The following is a 20,201-nucleotide window of genomic DNA, read 5'->3' as shown; positions in this document are numbered from 1 at the left end:
AAAAATATAATGATCGAGATTTTTTATTCTTTTCTATCGAACCTGTTTGGCGAGAAAGGAGTCCGATAGTAAAGCATTCCGACCGATTAGTTACAATGGTTGAGAGGCCACGTACTCATTACGTATTCGAGGCTGGGTCGTGGTGCATTCGAAACTTGGACGAGTTTGCACTATTTGAACTTGGAAGGTGGCTTGGATAACGACTCTGCCAGTGTCAATGGGCCGGGAAGGCTGAAGGGAAACTTTAGACTTTGATTATCGACACGATAATTGCCTTGGCTTAGTTACCTCGCGTGCTTACTCTTCCATTGGACGTTTCTATTACATTCGGTCAACTTTATTTCGTTTTCATCCATTTCGTTAGTCTAGAAGTTATTATGGAACGATAGAAATTAATGTTTTAGATATTTGAGGGGGTGAGATTTTCTTGGGGAGTGAGGCAGGTCCATGAAATTAGAAAATCTAAAAATTTTAGAATATTAGAATTTTGGAATATTAGAATTCTGGAGCATTAAAATTCTGGGCTACTAGAATTCTGAAACATTAGATTTCTGGAGCATTAGAATTCTGGTAAATTAGAATTTTGGGGTACTAGAATTCTGGAATATTATAATTTTGAAGTATTAGAATTTTGGAATATTAGAATTCTGGAGCATTAAAATTCTGGGCTACTAGAATTCTGAAACATTAGATTTCTGGAGCATTAGAATTCTAGAGCATTATAATTTTGGAAAATTCGAATTCCAGAGCATTAGAATTTTAGAATATTAAAATTTTGAAATGTAAAAATATAAAAATTTTAGAGCATTAGAACATTAGAATATGAGAATTTCCAAATTTTTCAATTTTAGTATTTAAAAATTTTTAAACTGTCTTGAGGCCAGTGTATATTTTTGGGGAATCCACTCTGATCCCCACTTAATTACGTCAATATCCTCGGGCACTAACAAGTTTTGAGAGTGAAGGGTTAATAGCGACTATGTTACAGAAACTAGGTCACTACTGTCATCACTATAAATAATTATCTGGGAACATGGTTTCATTGATTCAGTTCTGCCTCTCACTGTATCTCATGTTTCTTGAAGACACACGAACGGATAAGATGAAGCAACTAAGCTAATAATACTCCTTTCAATTACAATTTAGGTATATCTATTTAGAGATTCAAACTCCCGTCCTTAGTTTGTTCTGCAGTGTAAGCATCATCAGGGAAGTTGATGGCTGTATTAACATTCTGATGTGACCTCAACTTCCGTTCTCTCGGGGTGCGATCTAATGTCAATTTACAACTACCCTTCACGAATAAGATAACGAAAATAATACTTGAAATTATCTGAATGGAATTGAAAATAGATAATAATTCTTCTTTGATAAAAAATAATGAAGAAGAAATTATTAGCTTTGTTACATCAATCTAATATCAAAATTCTAGGCACAGTATTCGAAGCACGCGTAATTACCAAGCTCCAATCAATAGTTTCTAATTACCAAATTTACACATAAACAGATTTGTGTGGGAATCAAAGGATCGCTATATACCGCTGCTTGCTGATGTTGCTAATGACTAAAGTTCCGTATATCGACGAACCTGATATCGTAATTAAATACAAGACAGGCATCATTTTGCAATATTAACAGAACATTGTTTATCCATAGATTTCGTTGATCACTTATAAATGAAAAAGAAAAATTACCCCCACTTTAAATTTTGTCAGATTTCAAAATATCTCAAATTTTATTAATTAAAGTCAATGCAAAATTACCCAATGTAACAATGTGCTTATACCGGAAGTTGACTCCGTTCAATTTCATTTGACAACACGTATCCCTTCTGGCTTCGTTAATTCGACATTGAAAATGGAAAATAGAAGAAAGGTAAAATTTCATTGTACGAATGAGGAGAAAGGCAGCCGAAAGAGATGACACGTGTCGATATGTCAATCACTCTAGAGATCACTAGAATCCACCCTCTATAGCACACGCATCCCTTTTCACCCCTCCCCTACGAACAGGGGCGCCATCATCATACGGGTGCACACGTGTGTACACTCGACGGGACAAAATTTCGATCGAACGTTTAAACTGTTCAATTATATATTCGATGCGACGATAAACTAGCGAAAATGTCGTTTACGAGCATCAACCTGAATTAATGCCTGTCGCAGTTAATTACCGCGTTTGCCAATCAACCGCATTTTTTTCTCCCACTCCCCATGATCATGTGGATGAACGATTAATGAGGGCGTTACCGTGAGAAACGTAACAGAAAATAAAATAATAAATTATATTAATTTAAATCTCTCTAAAAAATAATTCATCCCTTCGGTAATCAAATTAACGAACTCCAAAAATACGAACGCGTTTAAAACGCGTCGCCTTCGATCATAAACCAAGAAAAAAAAAAATGGAAAACCCTCGAAAAAGTAGGGCACGGTTAATTGGACCTGCTAATGGTTAGTCCCTAACGAAGCCGAGGGGTTCCTCCGTTTTACAAGAGGAGGAAATCGAGGAAAAATACTGGCATATGTCGATATGTCAATCATTGGCCGAGCTTACGGAGATGAAAAACGTTCCTTTCACACGTGCAACCCCTCCTGGCTCATGGTGGTAGGGGTGGCAAGGGTGAGATCGCTTGGTTGTTATTACGAGAGGGTATAATCGTGATGCAGCATATGCAGCACTGGTTTTAGGGGCATCCATTTATAGTAGGTGCATCATACTCTGCCGGTGCACAGTCATTATAATTAGGTCGTACTAATCCACCCTGATGATGAAAGCAATCATTTCGAAAATGTAACGGTATCTCTGATTCAACCCTTGGACAGGGGAGCCTTAATATAATTTTCGAATCAAAGTTTCATATACTGGAAGAATAATTTTTAAAGGAACAATGTAAAATTTAGAAAATGAAGATAATATAAAATTGGGGCTCTCTCCATGGTCCGTCGTACAACCGAAAATTAATAAAAATTGTTATTTATTTATGTATTTTTACTTTTAATACGATCATTTAATTTTTAAGGGCACAGAATTAATTTATGCATCAAATAATTCAACAAACGAAACATGTTTGTCTTGATCCAAGTAGAGGAGGACAGTGATGGATATGATTTATTAAAATCGTCCGTGTAACCGGCGTGAAAAATTTCAGACAGGTTTTTCTTTCCGCGGATGTTTTCACGGAAATTCGTGAAACTTTTTCAAGAACTTTCCAGACGGATCATTCGTAATTCAGAGACGCATCCATCTTGCATGCATCTATGTATGCGTGAGATGCTTGCATTTGCAAACTTCTCGGCAGGTTGCGTTAGTTCATTTCAAGTGTTTGTTTTCTTCGACGTTAGTTCGGGATTCGCAAACATCCTTCGAGAAGGAAACTCGTAAAAAGAGGGCTCAGCCTTCGGGCTGGTTACTTTTTCCAACCTCCTCTATATCTGCGTTTCTTCTCGATTCACTCGCGTATGACCCCTTCCACGTGTAAACCGTTGTAAAACAGCATTTTCTACGCGAGATATTACGACTCGAGTTAAGAGATTAAGAGAGAGAGAGAGAAATTTTAAATTCCATCTCTTAACTCTACCTTTTTATATCAAAATTAAATATTCTCTGCTTGAAACTAAGATTAAACAAAAATCTTCCTAGAATATTTCCTTTTAAAATTAATTAAACAATCAGCAGAAATATATCAAAATATTTCCTACGATATAAAATCAGATTGTACAAAGGAACATTATGTTTCACAAGATCTAGAAGAAACGTATCCGTTAAACAGCTGCAGATGTTTTAAGCTGCCTCTTAAATACATCATATTATTCGAGGCAAGAAAAGTGCCCTCGACGGTCCGACGAAATTTCTCTTACCAACCGAACAGGAGGGCACTTTCCATTCTCTTCAGGATACGTTTGGGTAGACGGCTCTACCCTTCGCAACCACTAATACATCTGCTCGCTTTCCTTCACATTTCCTCCCCTCGTCTCATTTTCCTTCCTCTCTACTTAACTCGAGTTTCACTGATAAATCGACGGGGCGTTTCCCGGCCAATGGGGTATCTTTAAATTCCCTCGAAAAAAAAAAAGAGAAAGAGAGAAAGGACGAGGTAAGAGAAACCGGTTGCTCCAGAATCGAAGCATCGAACGAATAGAAATAATCTATCGCGGCGTTTATTTTATTATCGGCAAAAATGTTTCACGCGAAAATAAAGAACATCTAACGAGGGTGAAACGAACAAGAGCAACTTGGTAACGTGGATCTGTAATTCCGATTGCGTTCCGTTGGAGAACACTGGAAGGCTAGAGAGGGTAGGTTGTTCGTCGAGCTATCGTCGATTCGTAATTCGATTATCGGGACGCAATTCCGAGGGGAGGCGACTCCATTGTCATCGACGATAACTACCCTCTTCGGTGGAATTCAATTTTTTAGTTTCTTCGCGAAAGTGCAGTCTCGCGGCACGAATAAATATTAAAATTCGATAAGGCCGGTACACTCGAGCCCCTTGCTCGCTTCTTTTCTTTGCATATTGACTTTGACGTCTAACAAGCTAGGGTTACGTGACACTTGAAACTACTTGGGAAAGTGCACATCCCCTGTCGGTTCGTCGAACACCGACCGAGTATAATTTTAAATTTTAGAATTTCAAATGTGTAAAACGATGTGCTTGGTGACATATTTTCATTTAGCAATGCGTTAGAAAATATTAGAAATCATTAGAAAATATTAGAAATCGTTAGAAAATCATTAGAAAATATTAGAAATCATTAGAAAGCAACGAAGGGTTAATTTTTTAATAAAATAATACTGCTTTCAAACTTGCTGTGAATAATACACAATTCTACTCTAGTACGTGCACGAGAGTAATCAGCATAAAGAGTAATTTTCCCCCAACGGCTGTCAATGTGTCGAAGTTTCTTAACGATATCCCCAAGGAATAGACTCACCTGTCGCGAAACCGTGCCATTTAATCTATGAGTTAATCTGAAACGTACATAAGTACCGGTCGAACCAGTCGTACATGTTGGCATGAAAGCAACAGAGAAAGCTGTATAGCTGAGAGGGACAGTGACAAATATATGGAGGTAGTTCGCTAGCAAGAGCAATAGGGAGAGAGAGAGAGAGAGAGAGAGAGGAAAGTGGAGGTTTAGCCATTGGTGGCAGCGTATTAGTGCAGCGATTGCCCGCAGCAGGTCTGGGCTAAGTGAATGGCTCTGCTGAGGGCTTTGCTGATTATGGTGTCGTCATTGATCCAGATCGAAATTGGCTTGCTTTTGTCATGGAACGCTCCCCGAGGACCATTAATATCCTCCACGGGCCTGGGCGGGAGGGAAACGGTCATTGCGAAAAGGGAAAGGGGTCGATGATCGCATATGTCTGAACGAATCTATTCCATAATTATCTAATTTATTTGAAATATTTAAATTATTGTCAATTTACTGCATCAGGTAATAGATTTGTAAAGATTTATGTATTTTTATTACTTAGGGAATAGGGATTGTTATCGAAGAAGTGATTTTGGTTGAATGGAGCATTAGAAATCATTAGAAAACTATTAGAAACCCTTAGAAATCTTTCAGAAATCGTCAGAAATTATTAGACATCATGAGAAATCATTAGAAATTATTAGAAATTATTAGAAAATATTAGAAATTATTAGAACTTATTAATCCTAAAATAGTACACGATGTTACAGTTGAATAAAGACTTTCGCTAGAATCGATTCGAAACGAGTAAAAATCCAATTTGCATGAGTTCTGCGGTAGAAGAAAGCGTCGTAAAGAAGAATGAAGAGGAGGGGGAAAAAAAGAGGTGATTACAATGGTGAATCCATGGAGTCTGTGCATTCAATTCGTCGGACTGAATTGGCTTTCCGAGGGAGTTTGTGCAAGATATACTGGTTCGATAATGTACGTCGACGGACTTCATAATTAGGGGAGAAGTCAATTATATGGAAATGCGCCGCTTTCCTTTGTCGAACGCATTCGAAATTCTTGCACGTTCTTCTTGTATACGAGCATCGCGTGTTCGTCCCTTCGAAAACTACCATCCTGTGCCCGAGTCTACGAATTGTAAATCAAAGCAGCTTTGCAATTACCATTTGAATCAGCAACGTTGTACAGTACCGAGTATAGTAGGCATCCTTTGGTACTGTACACATCACGTGTTATAGCCGTCTCTTTACAGGCACTTGAATCAGTAATTAATTATTCAATATTTTTCGACCATTATAACGTTCGTTTGTGACAAATGTTTAATTAATTCAAGCAGAACAATGAAAATTGTTTCTGCAACAGGCGTGGATATCATTAATTTATGCAATAAATTTTAATTATAATAGTCGTTAAATTGAATTAAGTTGAACAGCATACGATCATTTGTAATATTATTTAATTGGCTGTAATTATAATACGAATGAACACGTTGAAAATTGACTTTTAGAGGAGAATGGAAAACGAGAAACAATGAAAACGGTTTCTGGAATCAAGGGTAATTTGTCAAAGTTTTCTAACAATTAATTATTAATTGAAATAATGAATTACTAATGACAGTTTCATTGTATACGTTGAAAAAAATTTTTTTTTTTTTTTTTTTTTTTTTTTTTTTTTTTTTTTTTTTTTTTTTTTTTTTTGTTTATAACGATAAGTGAGAGTAAGATAACCTCGCCCAGCTACCCAACTCTCTTTAGTTGTACCTGCGAGCGAAAGCCCACTCACCAACAAAAAAAAGAAAGTATTATGGCATTACCCACATGAAGTGATAAACGAAGATGAGATTTCCACGGAAAAATTTTCAAAAAAACCGCGGTTAAATGAAGGAAGGAATAAAATAAAATAAACTAAATGAAATTGTAAACGAAGTAGCAGGACAGAGGGTGCATGAGCGATGCACCCACAACCGTGGCAGTCATCAACCGTGACTGCATAAGAAAAATGAAATAAATTAAACTCAAATGAAAAAAGCTCTAACGAAAATGAAATTAACATAATTAAACAAAACTAAACAAAACAACACGATCTAAGCCCCCAGCATGGGGAAAGGGACCCGATCTATAAACGGAATATTATCAGATCGAAAGGAACCAGTAAGCCGAACCAGGGGATTAGCATGGTCGGCAACATTATAGCCAGAAATCAGTTTAACGACGAACTCCTCAATTAGAGGAACCGAGGCCATTTCATGTAGCTCAAGAGTAGGAGTTCGCCTGCGTTTATTTAAAATAATCTTTAACATCTTGTTCTGGAAAATTTGCACCCGTTTGCGCAAATACCTGGGGATGAGAGGCCACCAAATCTGAGCTCCATAGGTTAAGACCGGGCGAACACACATTTTATAGATGTTAATACGAATTTCAACCCTGAGGGAGGATTTATGGTGTAAGTGTGACGATAAAAAGCCATACACTTTAGTCGCCTTAGAAATCCGGTCATTAACAGCGGCCATCCATCTCAAGCGTTCATCGAGAACAACGCCTAAGTAACGCACGGTGCTTGACCATGGAACAGGATGAGAATCAATAAAAAATTGAAATAATGATTTGAGCCTGTAACGAGAATGACGTCGTGAAAAAAGAATGGCCTCGGTTTTATCCGGATTTATAACCAGCTTCCAGGAATAAAAAAATTTAAGAATAAGATTAAGATAATTCTGCAACCTCAATACGAGCGCTGGTAATCGCGAGGAAATAGAAAAGATCGCGGTATCGTCCGCAAACAAGGCCAGCGAACAGTTAATTGCAGAAGGAATATCATTGATGAACAGGTTAAAGAGGATTGGCCCCAGGATGGAGCCCTGGGGCACCCCGGCAAGGATGAGATAAAATTCAGAGCATGAACCATTATAATGCACGAACAGGTGCCTGTCACTGAGATAAGCCCGCATTAAGCGGATAAAACCACGGCTGAGACCGACACAGTGCAATTTAAACAATAAGGCATCATGCCATACCGTGTCAAAGGCCTTGGCCAGGTCAAGCAGTACCATCGCCAGGCAGCGCCGAACGTTAAGCGCAAACGAGATGTCCTGTGCAATCCGAATGACCTGCTGAATCGTGGAGTGACGTTGCCGAAAGCCAAACTGTTGATTAATTATGACATTATTCTCATTGAGATGTTTAGTGAGATGGATAAAAATACATTTCTCAAATATTTTGCCCAGGATGGAGAGGAGACTGATCGGTCTGTAACTCGACACCAGATCGGGCGGCTTCCCTGGTTTAGGCACAGGAGTGACTCTCGCCACTTTCCAAGCCTGCGGGAAGTAAGTTAAAAAAACGCAACCACGAAAAATATAATACAGCTGGAGAACGATCTTTTTTGAGGCATGCTTCAACATCAAGGAAGTGATCCTGTCAGGACCAGGGGCCTTGCGATTGCCCAGGCCAGCAATGATCCCAGTAATTGTGGAGGGGGAGAACCAGGCCCCGCCAGGAATGCCATCAGTATCATTATTTAATGTAGCCATAAAATCCTCGACCATAGGTGTGTAAGGAGAGGGTAATCGAGACGCAGACACATGAACGTTGGCAAAACTTTTGGCTAAAGCCTCCGCTTTACTTTTGTCAGAGCACGCAATGTCACCACCAGAATCCAGCGGGGGCAAATGCCGGGGTTCACGCCCGGAATTGCAAGCCCGAAATGTTGCCCAAAAAGTAGGGTCAGTGCGTTGAAAGGAGGTCAGAGTATCCTCCCACTTAAGATGACGCAGGTGAGAGATGCGTCCTTTAATTGCCTTGGATGCGTCGCGAATAAGATCAGCGACAGAATCACGTCCATATCTTTGGCCACGCCGACGCAATTTTCTCCTGTATCTGATCAGGGATAACAATACACTATCTGCCACAAGGTGTGAGTGTTTCGTCGCAGAGTTGTCAGCTTTTGATGTTGAACGACGATGACAGGCGTGCATAAAGGACGTTAAAGTACGAACAGAGTCGTCAATATCCTGGGTGGAAGTAAACCGAGGTTCAATTTTAAAATTTTTGGTAAGACTAGAGTAGAGATTCCAGTCTACTACTCTGTCAATCCCGCCAGGGCGAGAGGTATTTTTGGCAGTTAAAATAATGGACAGATGATCAGTGCTAAAGCGATCATCAGCGACGCAGGCAAAATCATGATGATGATTGGTTAGAAAAAAATCAATAGTGGAAGGTCTCCTGGTGGTATCAAGGCGAGTAAAAGTGTCAGGATGAACAATCCTGTAGTCTGACTTCAACATGTGCTTATATAGGTTTGCCCCAGCCAAATTTGACGAATAATTGTTCCAAGAAGTGTGCTTTGCGTTCCAGTCACCCCCCACAATAAATGGAGAGCCAACTCGCACAATAGCATTAAGGTCATAGTTGGAAAGGCGACTACCGGGAGGAGCGTAAACCACCCCCACCACAACACTGGGGCACCTAACTCTAATGAAGCAAGCCTCAAAACCAGCTGAATGCGGGTTGTCAATGACTGTAAAATCTATCGAGTTATGGACTATCAAGGCCACCCCCCCTCCCCTGGGGGAATCTCGATCACATCGGACCACAGTATAGCCTGGAATTGAGAAGTAATCGTTGGGCTTAAGCCAAGTCTCAGTGATTAAGACTATCTCGATCTGCAGATCGGCGATGGCAAGAATTAGTTCGTTCCGACGCTGCCTTAACGAACGAGCATTCCAAAGAAGAAGCTTTGGGAACATTATTTAAGATTTTGGAACACTGACCAAAAGGCTTGAAACTTCTCAGCCATGGTACTACACGCGCGGAGCTGCTGAATCAGTGCTCTGGTTAAACTAAGCATCTGGTCGATGTTGACCAAAGAGTTCAATTCTTTCATGGCCTCAACCAACTCAACCATAGTGCCAATCCCCCCACCTGTTAAAGGAGTCGAAGAGACATTAGAGGACCTCGGGGGACGCACACCAGCAACCGCATCCGCGTAGGATCCACGCGAAACGGAAGCAGGTGGAGGCGCGACCGAGACAAGGGAAGGAAATGCCTGAGCAGTGGCAACAGGAGGGCGTTGAAAAGCCAGACCGCGAGGAGCTCTGGCACCAGATTGACGAGCTTGAAGATATGCCTCAAGCGATGGACATTTCGAAAAATTGGCGGTATGAGCACCACCACAATTGACACACTTAGGTGGTTCGCTCAACGTCTTCTTACACTCCGACGAGTGATGCTTACCAGCGCATTTAACGCATTGAGGGGGGAAATTACAGTTGGAAGCTGAATGGCCAAAAGATTGACAACGAAAGCATTGAGTATGCTTTTTATTGGACCAAAATTTATCCCAATAAACCCTGACGCTGAATAGATAACTAATTTTATTGACATCATTAGCTGATGTGCCGGGGGGAAAATTGATACGATAAATAGCAAAGTCCCTGTTGGACGTGGAACCAGGACGACGGATTTGCAGACACGAAACCGGATTTAATCCTTTCGATTTGATTTCTTCCAAAATTTCCTCGGAAGGAGTATCTGGCAATCCCTTCAGCACCATACTTAGGGCTTTCTCAGAGTCAAGGGTGAACGTAAAGAAGGGAACTTTGCCCTCACGAAGCGTTGATTGAAATTGCTTAAACGATTCAACTTTTTCGAATTGTATACGGATTTTAGTACCAAGGAATTTAATTTTAAAAGTTTTACCGAATATTTCAGCCAGCTCGCGTTCAAATTTAGCTATATTATACGAGAAATTCGAAATGTATATGGGAGGAGGTTTAATAGTGATCTTTTTACTGAAATTATTATCAATACTGATAATCTTTGGTTGAGCACGACTGGGTTTCGCGCTACTAGTAGAAGTGTCAACAACAACAGTAGCGGTCGACTTCAAGGAGCTAGCTTGTGCCGTCTCGGCACGCTGGAACGCTGCTAGCAAAGAAAAACGATTAGATACAGGGACTGCAGGAATCGTTTCAATATCCATGTTGTTTGCATTAGCTTGTGAGGACATTGTATTGTCAGAAACGTTAATCTGGCCAAGCGAACAACTTAATGAAACTTTGTTAAAATTGGATTTATCACCCATAGCCCCAGCAGCAGCAGCAGAATCAGATTCCACGGAACCCACAGAGAATGTCGGAGAAGCTGGACGTAGATCCAGTTGAGTTTTAGGCACAGTCTGATACGAGTCACGCACTTGGTCGAGAAAAGAGTCACTTAATTTCGACTGATTTGCATTTTTAGCGTCCTCGGAAGGTACACTGGCAAGAAGCCGAATGTGATCGGCAGTGAGCGCCGGTCCAGTAAACGGACCCGGCGCTCGTTTGAATAAGTCAACCCTTTTCAGGTTTCGCCTGGAACGCCTAGGCGGCGGAGCCAGGCTGCGACAAATTAAATAATAAAAAACAAAAAACCACGAACACTGGAATATATAAACTAAAAGAAAAGTTGAAGATAACACTAAAAGTAACCAACACTATGGAGCAAAACTGTAGCTAGCGCAGAGCGGATCAAAACACGTCTGTTCCGTTCAGCGGTCAACGCTCTAATAATTGTATACGTTGAACAAAATGAAATGGCAAACAATTAACTCTCGAATGGCGGACCATGGAGAGAGGCCTCTCTGTTCAAGGGTTAAACACCCTGAAGCACGATATTTTCATTCCCCTAACAGCTCCATTTTCAAAGAGTTAATTACAAATACGTCCATCGAGAGACACTAGAAAAGAGTCATTTGGAATAATCGACGTGCAGCTCGAGTACAAAAGCTTATCTCTGATAACGTTATCGCGAATGTCACTGCGAAACGTCAAAGATACCGTTTCCAATCTGCGAGCAACGATCCTCCAAGTGGAAAACACATGACGGTAACTGGAAAAGTCAGTTCGAAACGAGCCACTTGGGCGACAGACCGACCTTGTATCCAGGTCTATTGACTAATTGAAGATCTCAAAAGAGATATCAACTGGCTATCTCTCGAATCAGATTAAAAGTCGTCTCGTTACGCGAGATCAAAGGGATCCATTTTTCTGCTGGTCGAGTAAAAATACTCGTCCCGAGCTTTGGACGCTGCTTTGCGATAGCGTGTAACACCTTTTATACATTTTCTGATAATTTATTGCCTTAAAAAAATTTCTGAAAATTGTCTCTTTTAAGTCACCCTAGGGAGACCTCCTCTCACCAGGGGTAGTTCTATCTTGTTTTCGTTTTATTTCGCTCTCTGGCTATCTCGTACGTTCGAACCCCTATCAATATCTGTCGATTGCCAATATCTTGCCAAGATGGCAAGAACCGGAACAGGATCAGATAAGAGTTAGTGCTCACTTGTTGACCCGTTTCAACGATCGTAATTTATAGAGATGTGTTTGGGGCTTGCTGACAGATCTGGGCTTACTATTAAATATTCAACGAGAGATTGATTGCGAGAAACATTTCAATTATTAATTATTTTTTTTATGCCACTCGGTTATTGATTGAAACTGGAGCAGCACATTTTTTCATTATGGAGTAGGTACTAAAATAATGTTAATTCCATTCAAATGTAAAATGTTTATATGCAGGGAATTTTTCCGTATCGTTTACGCGAATATCCTGACTTAAAATATATGCAGAAACGTTACCCAGTTAATTTTGGTTTTCCCGAGTAAAATTAACAACGTAAACCAATGGTGAACGAACCACATGTTTGATTAAACGTTACTCGTCATTTAATTAAATAGAAACAATATAATTGTCAACTGAGCTCTGTTTTCCATGATAATAAATTCCGCTCTGATTTAACGAAATTTAGACAACAAGTACCGAACATTCCGTTCACTTTTGTAAATCGCATTTCATTTTTGTCGAATTAATCCCAGGCGAAATACCATCAGACGCGTGAAATTAATTAAAGTGTCGAGAATATTTATTGGAAACGCGTCGATGAACGCTTAATTAAACGGCGAAGAATTAATGAAATTCGTTTCACTCAAATTATTGCTAATTATTAGATCGAGGATGTTTGTGTACAGGCTAATATATGCAATTGTTGTCGCTTTCCCCCCCCAAAATAAGAAATATAATATAATACGTTTCGTTACCCTCGAAGGGCGGACCATAAAGAGAGCCACGATTCTAATTTAATTTTGAACTTTATATTAATTTAATTTAAAAAATTTTATATTGTCCATTTAAAAAATATTTTTCTAATAAATTTACAGAAAGATTTGTTACCTTAATTAGCCAATTACAACTTTTAACCCAAATATGGTCGCGGTTTGGAAAGCAGCACCTGGTCCTCGTTTCATACTAGACCGCAAAACGGAACTCTCGGCTTCAGTAATTATTGTTCTCGGATGTTAGCCGACATTTCTGATGGCGTTTGAATTTCGCCATCGTCGACGATATTGAGGCAAGATTGATATTGGCAAGATTGGTTTACCGTTTAACGCCGGCAAAGCTGAGAACTTTCGATTGAAACTATCGAGCCAGGCACCGAAGGAACGTATCGGTAAATCCCAGGCAAGTTTATGCCTAAACCCTTGGGGAGTAATCGAAGAGCGGTCAATTAAATTCAAAGGGAACCTGTCGAATCGTGGGAAACAGAAACTGTTTGGAAACAATAGCAGTCTAGAAATCGGGGGACCTTCGACACAAATCGAATGTATAATTACTCGACTGTAGATGAAATATAAAAAAAGAAATAGATAAGTTATTGAAATACTTCTATATAATTAAATAAAAATTACGATCTAACCATTTTGTGTTAAAAATTTTGCAAAAACATTCTTATGGTAATATTCCTCAGACTTTAAGCTTTAAATTGATATATTACAAGTACCATTTTGAAATAATTTTGTGTCATCAAATCATACTAGAACTTGCATGAAATACAAGGTGCACTATATTTAAGTTTCATTCATTTCATGATAAGAATTTTGGAAAAACGTTTATACAGAAATATTCCTTAGACTTTAAGCTTTAAATTGATATATTACAAGTATCATTTTGCGATACTTTTATGTCATGAAATCATCTAACACTTTTTGGATACTTGATGTACTTAGAAGAATGACATTGTTCGTTGCGATCCACAACTAATCATCCAATACCCAGAATATCGACAAAACGTTAATATAGTAATTTTTAAGAAGCTTTAAGCTTTAAATTGATGCATCATAAGTGCTGTTTGAAGATACTTTTACGCGATGAAATCAAACTAGAATCTCTATGTTTCAAAATCTACCATTTCCTAATCACCATTAATTCGTAATGGAGATGTTGAACATCGTAATACTACGTAACTGTAAAAAAAGTATTAAGCTAGTAATACCAGTATAAGCTCACCTGTGCACCGACGAGACCAGCACGTAATCTAGGAATGTCTGTGTGACTCCAGTCTGATCTAGCCCAGGGATCAACTCTGCCGAGATCGCTGCTCAGATTCACCTCGCCGAGTTGATTGTGTACGAACTTTCTGACGTTCCAGGGCAAATCGTTGTGCCTGTGGAACAAACGCGCGGATAACGCTTCGCTGAGAGAGCATTCAGTTGAAAATTCTCGTTCCCGGGGAATTAAATTGCTAGAACCGTCTCTTGAACGATTAACTTTCGTCAGATACGACGTAGGATTATTCTAAACAACTTTTAAAAAATATTTCTCAAAGGTGTACGATAATTTACCCATCGATCAGAGGCACTTCAGTGAGGATCCTCCTGATCACGTCCAGCCTCTGCTGATGCGTGACAGGCGCGGATTGTAGAAGCAACGGTAGACAAAGACCTCCGAGAAGCAGAGCCGCGACTAGGAGTAAAATTGGCGCCAATACACGGCATCTTCTACGAGGACTCTCTTCTCTGCGATCCTTGCTACTTCCGCTGCTTGGCGAGTCCTCGCATGGCGGTGGTAGTCGCACTGTGCCGTTGCACGGTGCCACGTCTGGCAGTTCTGTTAGGCACGTCGTCTGAAAATAAAAAATATCTAACATTATTACTGTTCAGAAATTCCTATAAATATAGACCTTTAAAAAATAATTCCTTTTCATTTACCCTATGTGATGTTACTAGTAAAGTAGACTCTTAATATATAGCCACGTGAGCGGTAATATAAGAAGAGTAAATTTTTAGTTTTGTGTTGGAGAAATTATTACTATTCGTTGATTGAAAAAATTATTGTATCAATGCTGATTTAGTTTCTATGTAGAGCTAGATATGCAGTAGACTCTTGTTATATAGCCACGTCAGAGGTAATATAATAAGAGTCTTGATTTCTAATTTTGTATTAGAGAAATTATTACCTACTAAATAAAATTATTATACGTCAGTACTAATTTAGTTTCTATGTAGAGTTAGGTATAAAGTAGACTCTTGTTATATAACCATGTGAGCGGCAATATTACAAGAGTCTACTGTATATCTAGCTCAACATAGAAAATAAATTAACACTTCAGTATAATTTTTCATCTGAACCAAAAAATCTAGTGTTCTAAGTACACAGACTCTAGTTATATTACCGCTCACGTGGTCTTATAACAAGAGCCTACTGTACATCTAGCTCAACACAGAAAATAAATGAACACTGAAATATAATAATTTCTCCAACACAAAATTACAAAACTAAAATTCATCCTTTTCCAAAATTCATCCCCCGCCATAAAGAAAATCAGCCCGTTCGAAACATAAACCTCAAGCGTTCGATACCAGGGGACATTCGTCTCTTTTTCGAAACGAGCCGACCCGACCGAACGGAGCGTGGCCTCTCGTCATAAACAGAAAACTAGATCGTTCGCAGGTTGCTGCAAAGAGGAAAAGAACCCTCCCCGTTTCGTGCCGATAAAAGTTTCGCCGATGGTGTACGAGTGTGTTAGTGGATGGCGGTGGGATTTGGAGACACGCGTGGAAAACCGGTCTCGGTGTTACTCTACTTTATGGGAGTTAGGATAAGTGCGAAGAAAAGTTCTACGGTGTCTGCAATGCGTCCCGGGTTACGTTCAGCGCGATATCTCTTTCGCTGCGTGAAGAGTGTTGCTCTGTTTCCCATATATTTTCACGACCCCCTGGTTATTCCTCTGCAATAATCTACTTTCCAAGAGATGCTTAAGCGCTCGTTAACACCACGCTGAAAACCTTTGAACCCTTTTCGAAGCGAAAGGGTTGAGCACTTGTGCGATGTGAACGCGACCCTTGTAAATAAAAAGAAAAATTTCAAAAGAAAAATATTACACTTTTAGCTTTAAATGATTTACAAAATTTTTTGGTCTTAATTGGAGTTTCGTTGCAACACAGTTTCTGGCCCGGCAATTTTCGCTACGTCACTGCGTGGCAATATATCTCGGGGCAAGATGAACGGACCATCGAGTTACACGCACAAATTGTACACCCTTTCGCCGCATAGGTAATTCTGTCGGTAACTCCGCCAGTTTAGGGCAGCATTGTGCAGGCTGGAAAGCAAGGATATCCTGGTTTCATTCGGATTCCTCTCGTTCCGTAGTTGTCAGGCTTCTTCCGCGTACACGTACTATTATACACACATAGGTAGCCATCGTTGGAAACTTCGAGTCCCTGTGCAACCGCATTATTGTGCACCATAAATACGGGAAACTCGAGCTACACGTCAGCCAGATAAAAGTTTCGAGTCGATGCCACGAGTGGTAGATTCTTTCAACCCTCATCCGCTATCCGTAATGCGAAAACATTGGGATTGATTGCGGATTTTTAAGGCATTCCACTGTTTACCGACGTGTGCTTCGAACTATTGTCTGATTTCTATGGTAATCAAGGGTTGGGTTTAATTAAAACAGAATTGATGTTTTCATGGGGTGCGTTTTATTTTGAAGAGGAATATTATTCTGGGGTGTAGCAATTATTGCTGAATTACTTTTAGATTTTCTGTAGGAAGAGGATTTTATTTTATATAGGGCTATCGTTAACCCTCGGATGGCGGACCATGGAGAGAACCTCAATTTTAACAATTATTAACCGTTGAATGGCGGACCATGGAGAGAGTTAAAAAATTATAGAAATACTTCTTCTTTAGAACAGAGATCATCGTCCTGAATCGAAACAAAGAACATCAAGTTAATTGGACGTTTTTAACAAAGATTACAATTTTTAATTGCCTCAAATTTGTACATCAATTTTTCACGGACCACCGGCCAATAGGGTAAATTAGATTCATTTAATTGGAATGTAAGCAGCTTTGTGCATGTTCGTATCAAGTTTCAAGCGGTCTTTAATTAATCGACCTTATTCGCAATTGAATTGAAATTTTAATTAAAATAGATTCATACCGCCGCGAGATTCGCGTAAAACCAATAACAAGAAATTTCCTTGAATAACATTATTATTAGCGTTACACGATCTTGTGGAACTCTCTAATAAACAATTGTTTCAGTTGCAAACGATACAACTAATAACCTTCTGCTTGTATGAATTTCTAGTTCGTGGAGTATGTTAATTGTTTTCCTTGTAATAATGCAAGGTATACGAATATTTTGGGTTGTTCTTGTTCAGAATGGTTGAGATCAAATTCAAAGGGAAATTCTGAGTTTCATTATTAATTTAGTTACAGGATGATTACTATTCATTTTTACAAGAAAATATATGAAAATTATTTTTGAGAAAAAACAGCAACAAGGATAGGCACTCTTAGTTTTGGTTAATTTATTAATTAATATTTAATATAAACTGTGAATTTTACCAAAAATATCATAGAAATATCAGTATAGAATTTTTAAACAACACAAAATAAATGCAAATATAGTTTTAACCGGACTTAAGTAGTACACTCCGTAAATGGAACGACAGGGCTGACCCATAACGAATTGTTCTACTGAATATTCAGTAATACCGTGTTTTCCTTTGAAATTCACTCCCTCGTTTAGTTTTCGTAAATCTGTTTTTATACATAAGTCTGTTCCTTCCTGAATGTTTAATATCTCTTCTTTTTTTATCCCTCATATATACATAATTTTATTAATAAATACAAATTGCATTCAAATCGGTGCATATGCAACAAACTGCATTCCTGCAATCGCATTTTATTTTATTCTCTTCTTTTTAAATAAATTAAGAAATCATTTCTCAAATTTGACTTCCATTAACGAGTCGAAAATTCTCGTCACATAATCCTGAGAAATTTTTTTTATCTTCGTCTAATTAGAAGTTCCAAACAGACGATTATTTTTCGAACAACTAGAAAGGTGCATTATACTTAGATTTGCAGAGATAATGCTCTCATTTCGAAATCCTTCGAAGCTGCGAAACTGTCGTTCGACTTTCGAACTTTCAAACGTTTTCGGTGGCACAGCCTCCCTTCATCCCTTCGTCACTTATCCTTCTCGCCATTTTCTCTCGCCGTTGCTCCGTTACTACTTCCTCTTCCTCGTTACTGGCACATCGCCACGCGTTAACGAGGGAACAAGATGAAACTTCGTCGACGGATATTCCACAGCTACGGGACTCTACCCCTTGGAGGGAACGAGAATATTCACCACTGGTGTCGCATCACGTACACCCTCGATCACGTTCCCCTAGTTTTAACATGTTTTTTACGAAAAAACCTTCCAGGTATCGCCATCGAATCGATCGAATAATTATTAAATGCAATTTAAAATATTGCTATTTTGATTCTTGATACAGCTATTAAACCGCACTCCATGGAACAGCAATTAATGCTTTTTATACAACGAAATCAATGAACATCTGAAAGGTATAGAAACTTTCTGACGGCTGTCACCAGGAAAACGAAGCAAAGTTGTAATTGTGCGAGCAATTAACGTGCAGCAATTATTTTGCTCGGTTGCTTGGATAGATGTTGACACACTTTGTGAAAAAGGGGAAAATTTCCTGTCAAATGAGATCTTCAATCTTTCCGATCAATTTATAAAGCGAGGACCTGAATTCTAAATATTTTTTAATATCTTGAGCTTTGCTTTTGTATTATAATTCTAAGAATGATATTGCATGAAATAAAAATAATTCTGTGTGGAATCTATTGATTCCCAAATATTTTTTAATATTTTAAGCTTTGCTTTTGTATTATAATTCTAAGATTGATATTGCATGAAATAAAAATAATTCTGTGTGGAATCTATTGATTTGCAAATACTTTTTAATAATTTAATTTTACAATTTCTCAAGCTTTGCTTCTGTATTATAATTCTAAGATTGATATTGCATGAAATAAAAATAATTCTGTGTAGAATCTATTGATTTTCAAATATCTTTTAACACTTTAAATTTATAACTTCTGCCTTTTCCTTTTCTTCTTGATTCTCTGAAACCATTCAACCTCCTCAAGTTTCACTGTTCTCCTAATAGAAGATTAGTCAATTAGAGACCTTATTCTAGCTCTGGAATGGACTTTTACGAAGTCGTTTCTCACAATTGTTCGGACCAAGTGTCGTTACGAGGACATTGTCCAATTGCAAAATCGATTTCCAACGTAATTCAGCATCGTACCGTTGCGTTTCGTTTACAAGCTCGTTCGTCGCCTTCGACCGTCGACGTCTGTTCCAATAATTAAGGAACGGTCGTCGACGGCCTCGTAAATGGTTATTAAGGGTCGCGTGTTACGGTCGTTATGGAGTTTCCGCGAAGGTGGGCTCTGTTCATTAATTAAAAATTCTTTCAAACTAGTTCCTACCGAGGGGGGTGTGGGAGGGCTGCGATACTCGCGGGACGTCTCGTGAACCGTGTCATAAAAAAGAAAAGAAGGGCGAACACACAAAGTGACTTTTTGCAACGGGGAAAACTTGACGGCCAACGAACTTTCCTCTTCGCCTGATTTTTTACGAGTTTCTTAATTTTCCAAGCGAAAATTGCGCAGCCGAGAGAATTTTACGCGGTTCAGAGACTGACTTTAATTTAATTAATCCTTCCTGCTAAATTAGTATTCTGTTTTGAAATCTCGTTAACCACGTGTTCTGTGATTCCTTTTACGACTGGATAATCCATACGAAATTACGTTGCTTTGCTTTTTATGAAACGCTTCAAGCGAAATGGAAAGCTTCTAGTACCGTGGGGAATGAATAAAACAGCGATAACTTATCAGGGATGAACGCTTGAGTCCTTGATTGTTATCGTTCAATTTAAATATCAAAAAGAAGGAGTTAAGGTGGAAGCAACAACGTACGAATGCGGATGGAAATGCGCATCAAACAGCATCAGGACGTATTCAAACGATTAAAGTCGTAAGTAGGTGCAGCTGACGGATCAAAGAGGATACCCTCCGCGAGGCTTAACAGATTCGCATGGTTCTTAGTTCCATTAACTGGCAGCCACCTTCCACCTGGCCCTCTTTCCTT

The 20,201-nt window shown here is 39.0% G+C and overlaps 1 protein-coding gene and 1 long non-coding RNA gene across 4 annotated transcripts in view; one reads left to right on the top strand and one right to left on the bottom strand.

Annotated features, from left to right (window-relative positions):
* LOC114873873 (dipeptidase 1-like) overlaps positions 1-20,201 on the bottom strand; it is a 135,062-nt gene that overhangs the window by 32,462 nt on the left and 82,399 nt on the right. For all 3 annotated transcript variants that reach the window (XM_046287310.1, XM_046287311.1, XM_029182633.2), the window contains 2 exons: positions 14,578-14,858; positions 14,243-14,399 (listed from right to left, as the gene is read on the bottom strand). In XM_046287310.1, coding sequence (XP_046143266.1) covers positions 14,243-14,399; positions 14,578-14,858 — 438 coding nt within the window. The remainder of the gene's footprint in view (positions 1-14,242; positions 14,400-14,577; positions 14,859-20,201) is intronic.
* The window catches only part of LOC114873876, a 122,562-nt gene that overhangs the window by 48,077 nt on the left and 54,284 nt on the right, over positions 1-20,201 (top strand). The window lies entirely within an intron of this gene.

The sequence above is a fragment of the Osmia bicornis genome, chromosome 10 (assembly GCF_907164935.1).
Source record: "Osmia bicornis bicornis chromosome 10, iOsmBic2.1, whole genome shotgun sequence".
NCBI lineage: Eukaryota > Metazoa > Arthropoda > Insecta > Hymenoptera > Megachilidae > Osmia > Osmia bicornis.
The sequence above is the reverse complement of the archived record's forward strand: the minus strand, read 5'-3'. Positions and strand labels throughout refer to the sequence as shown.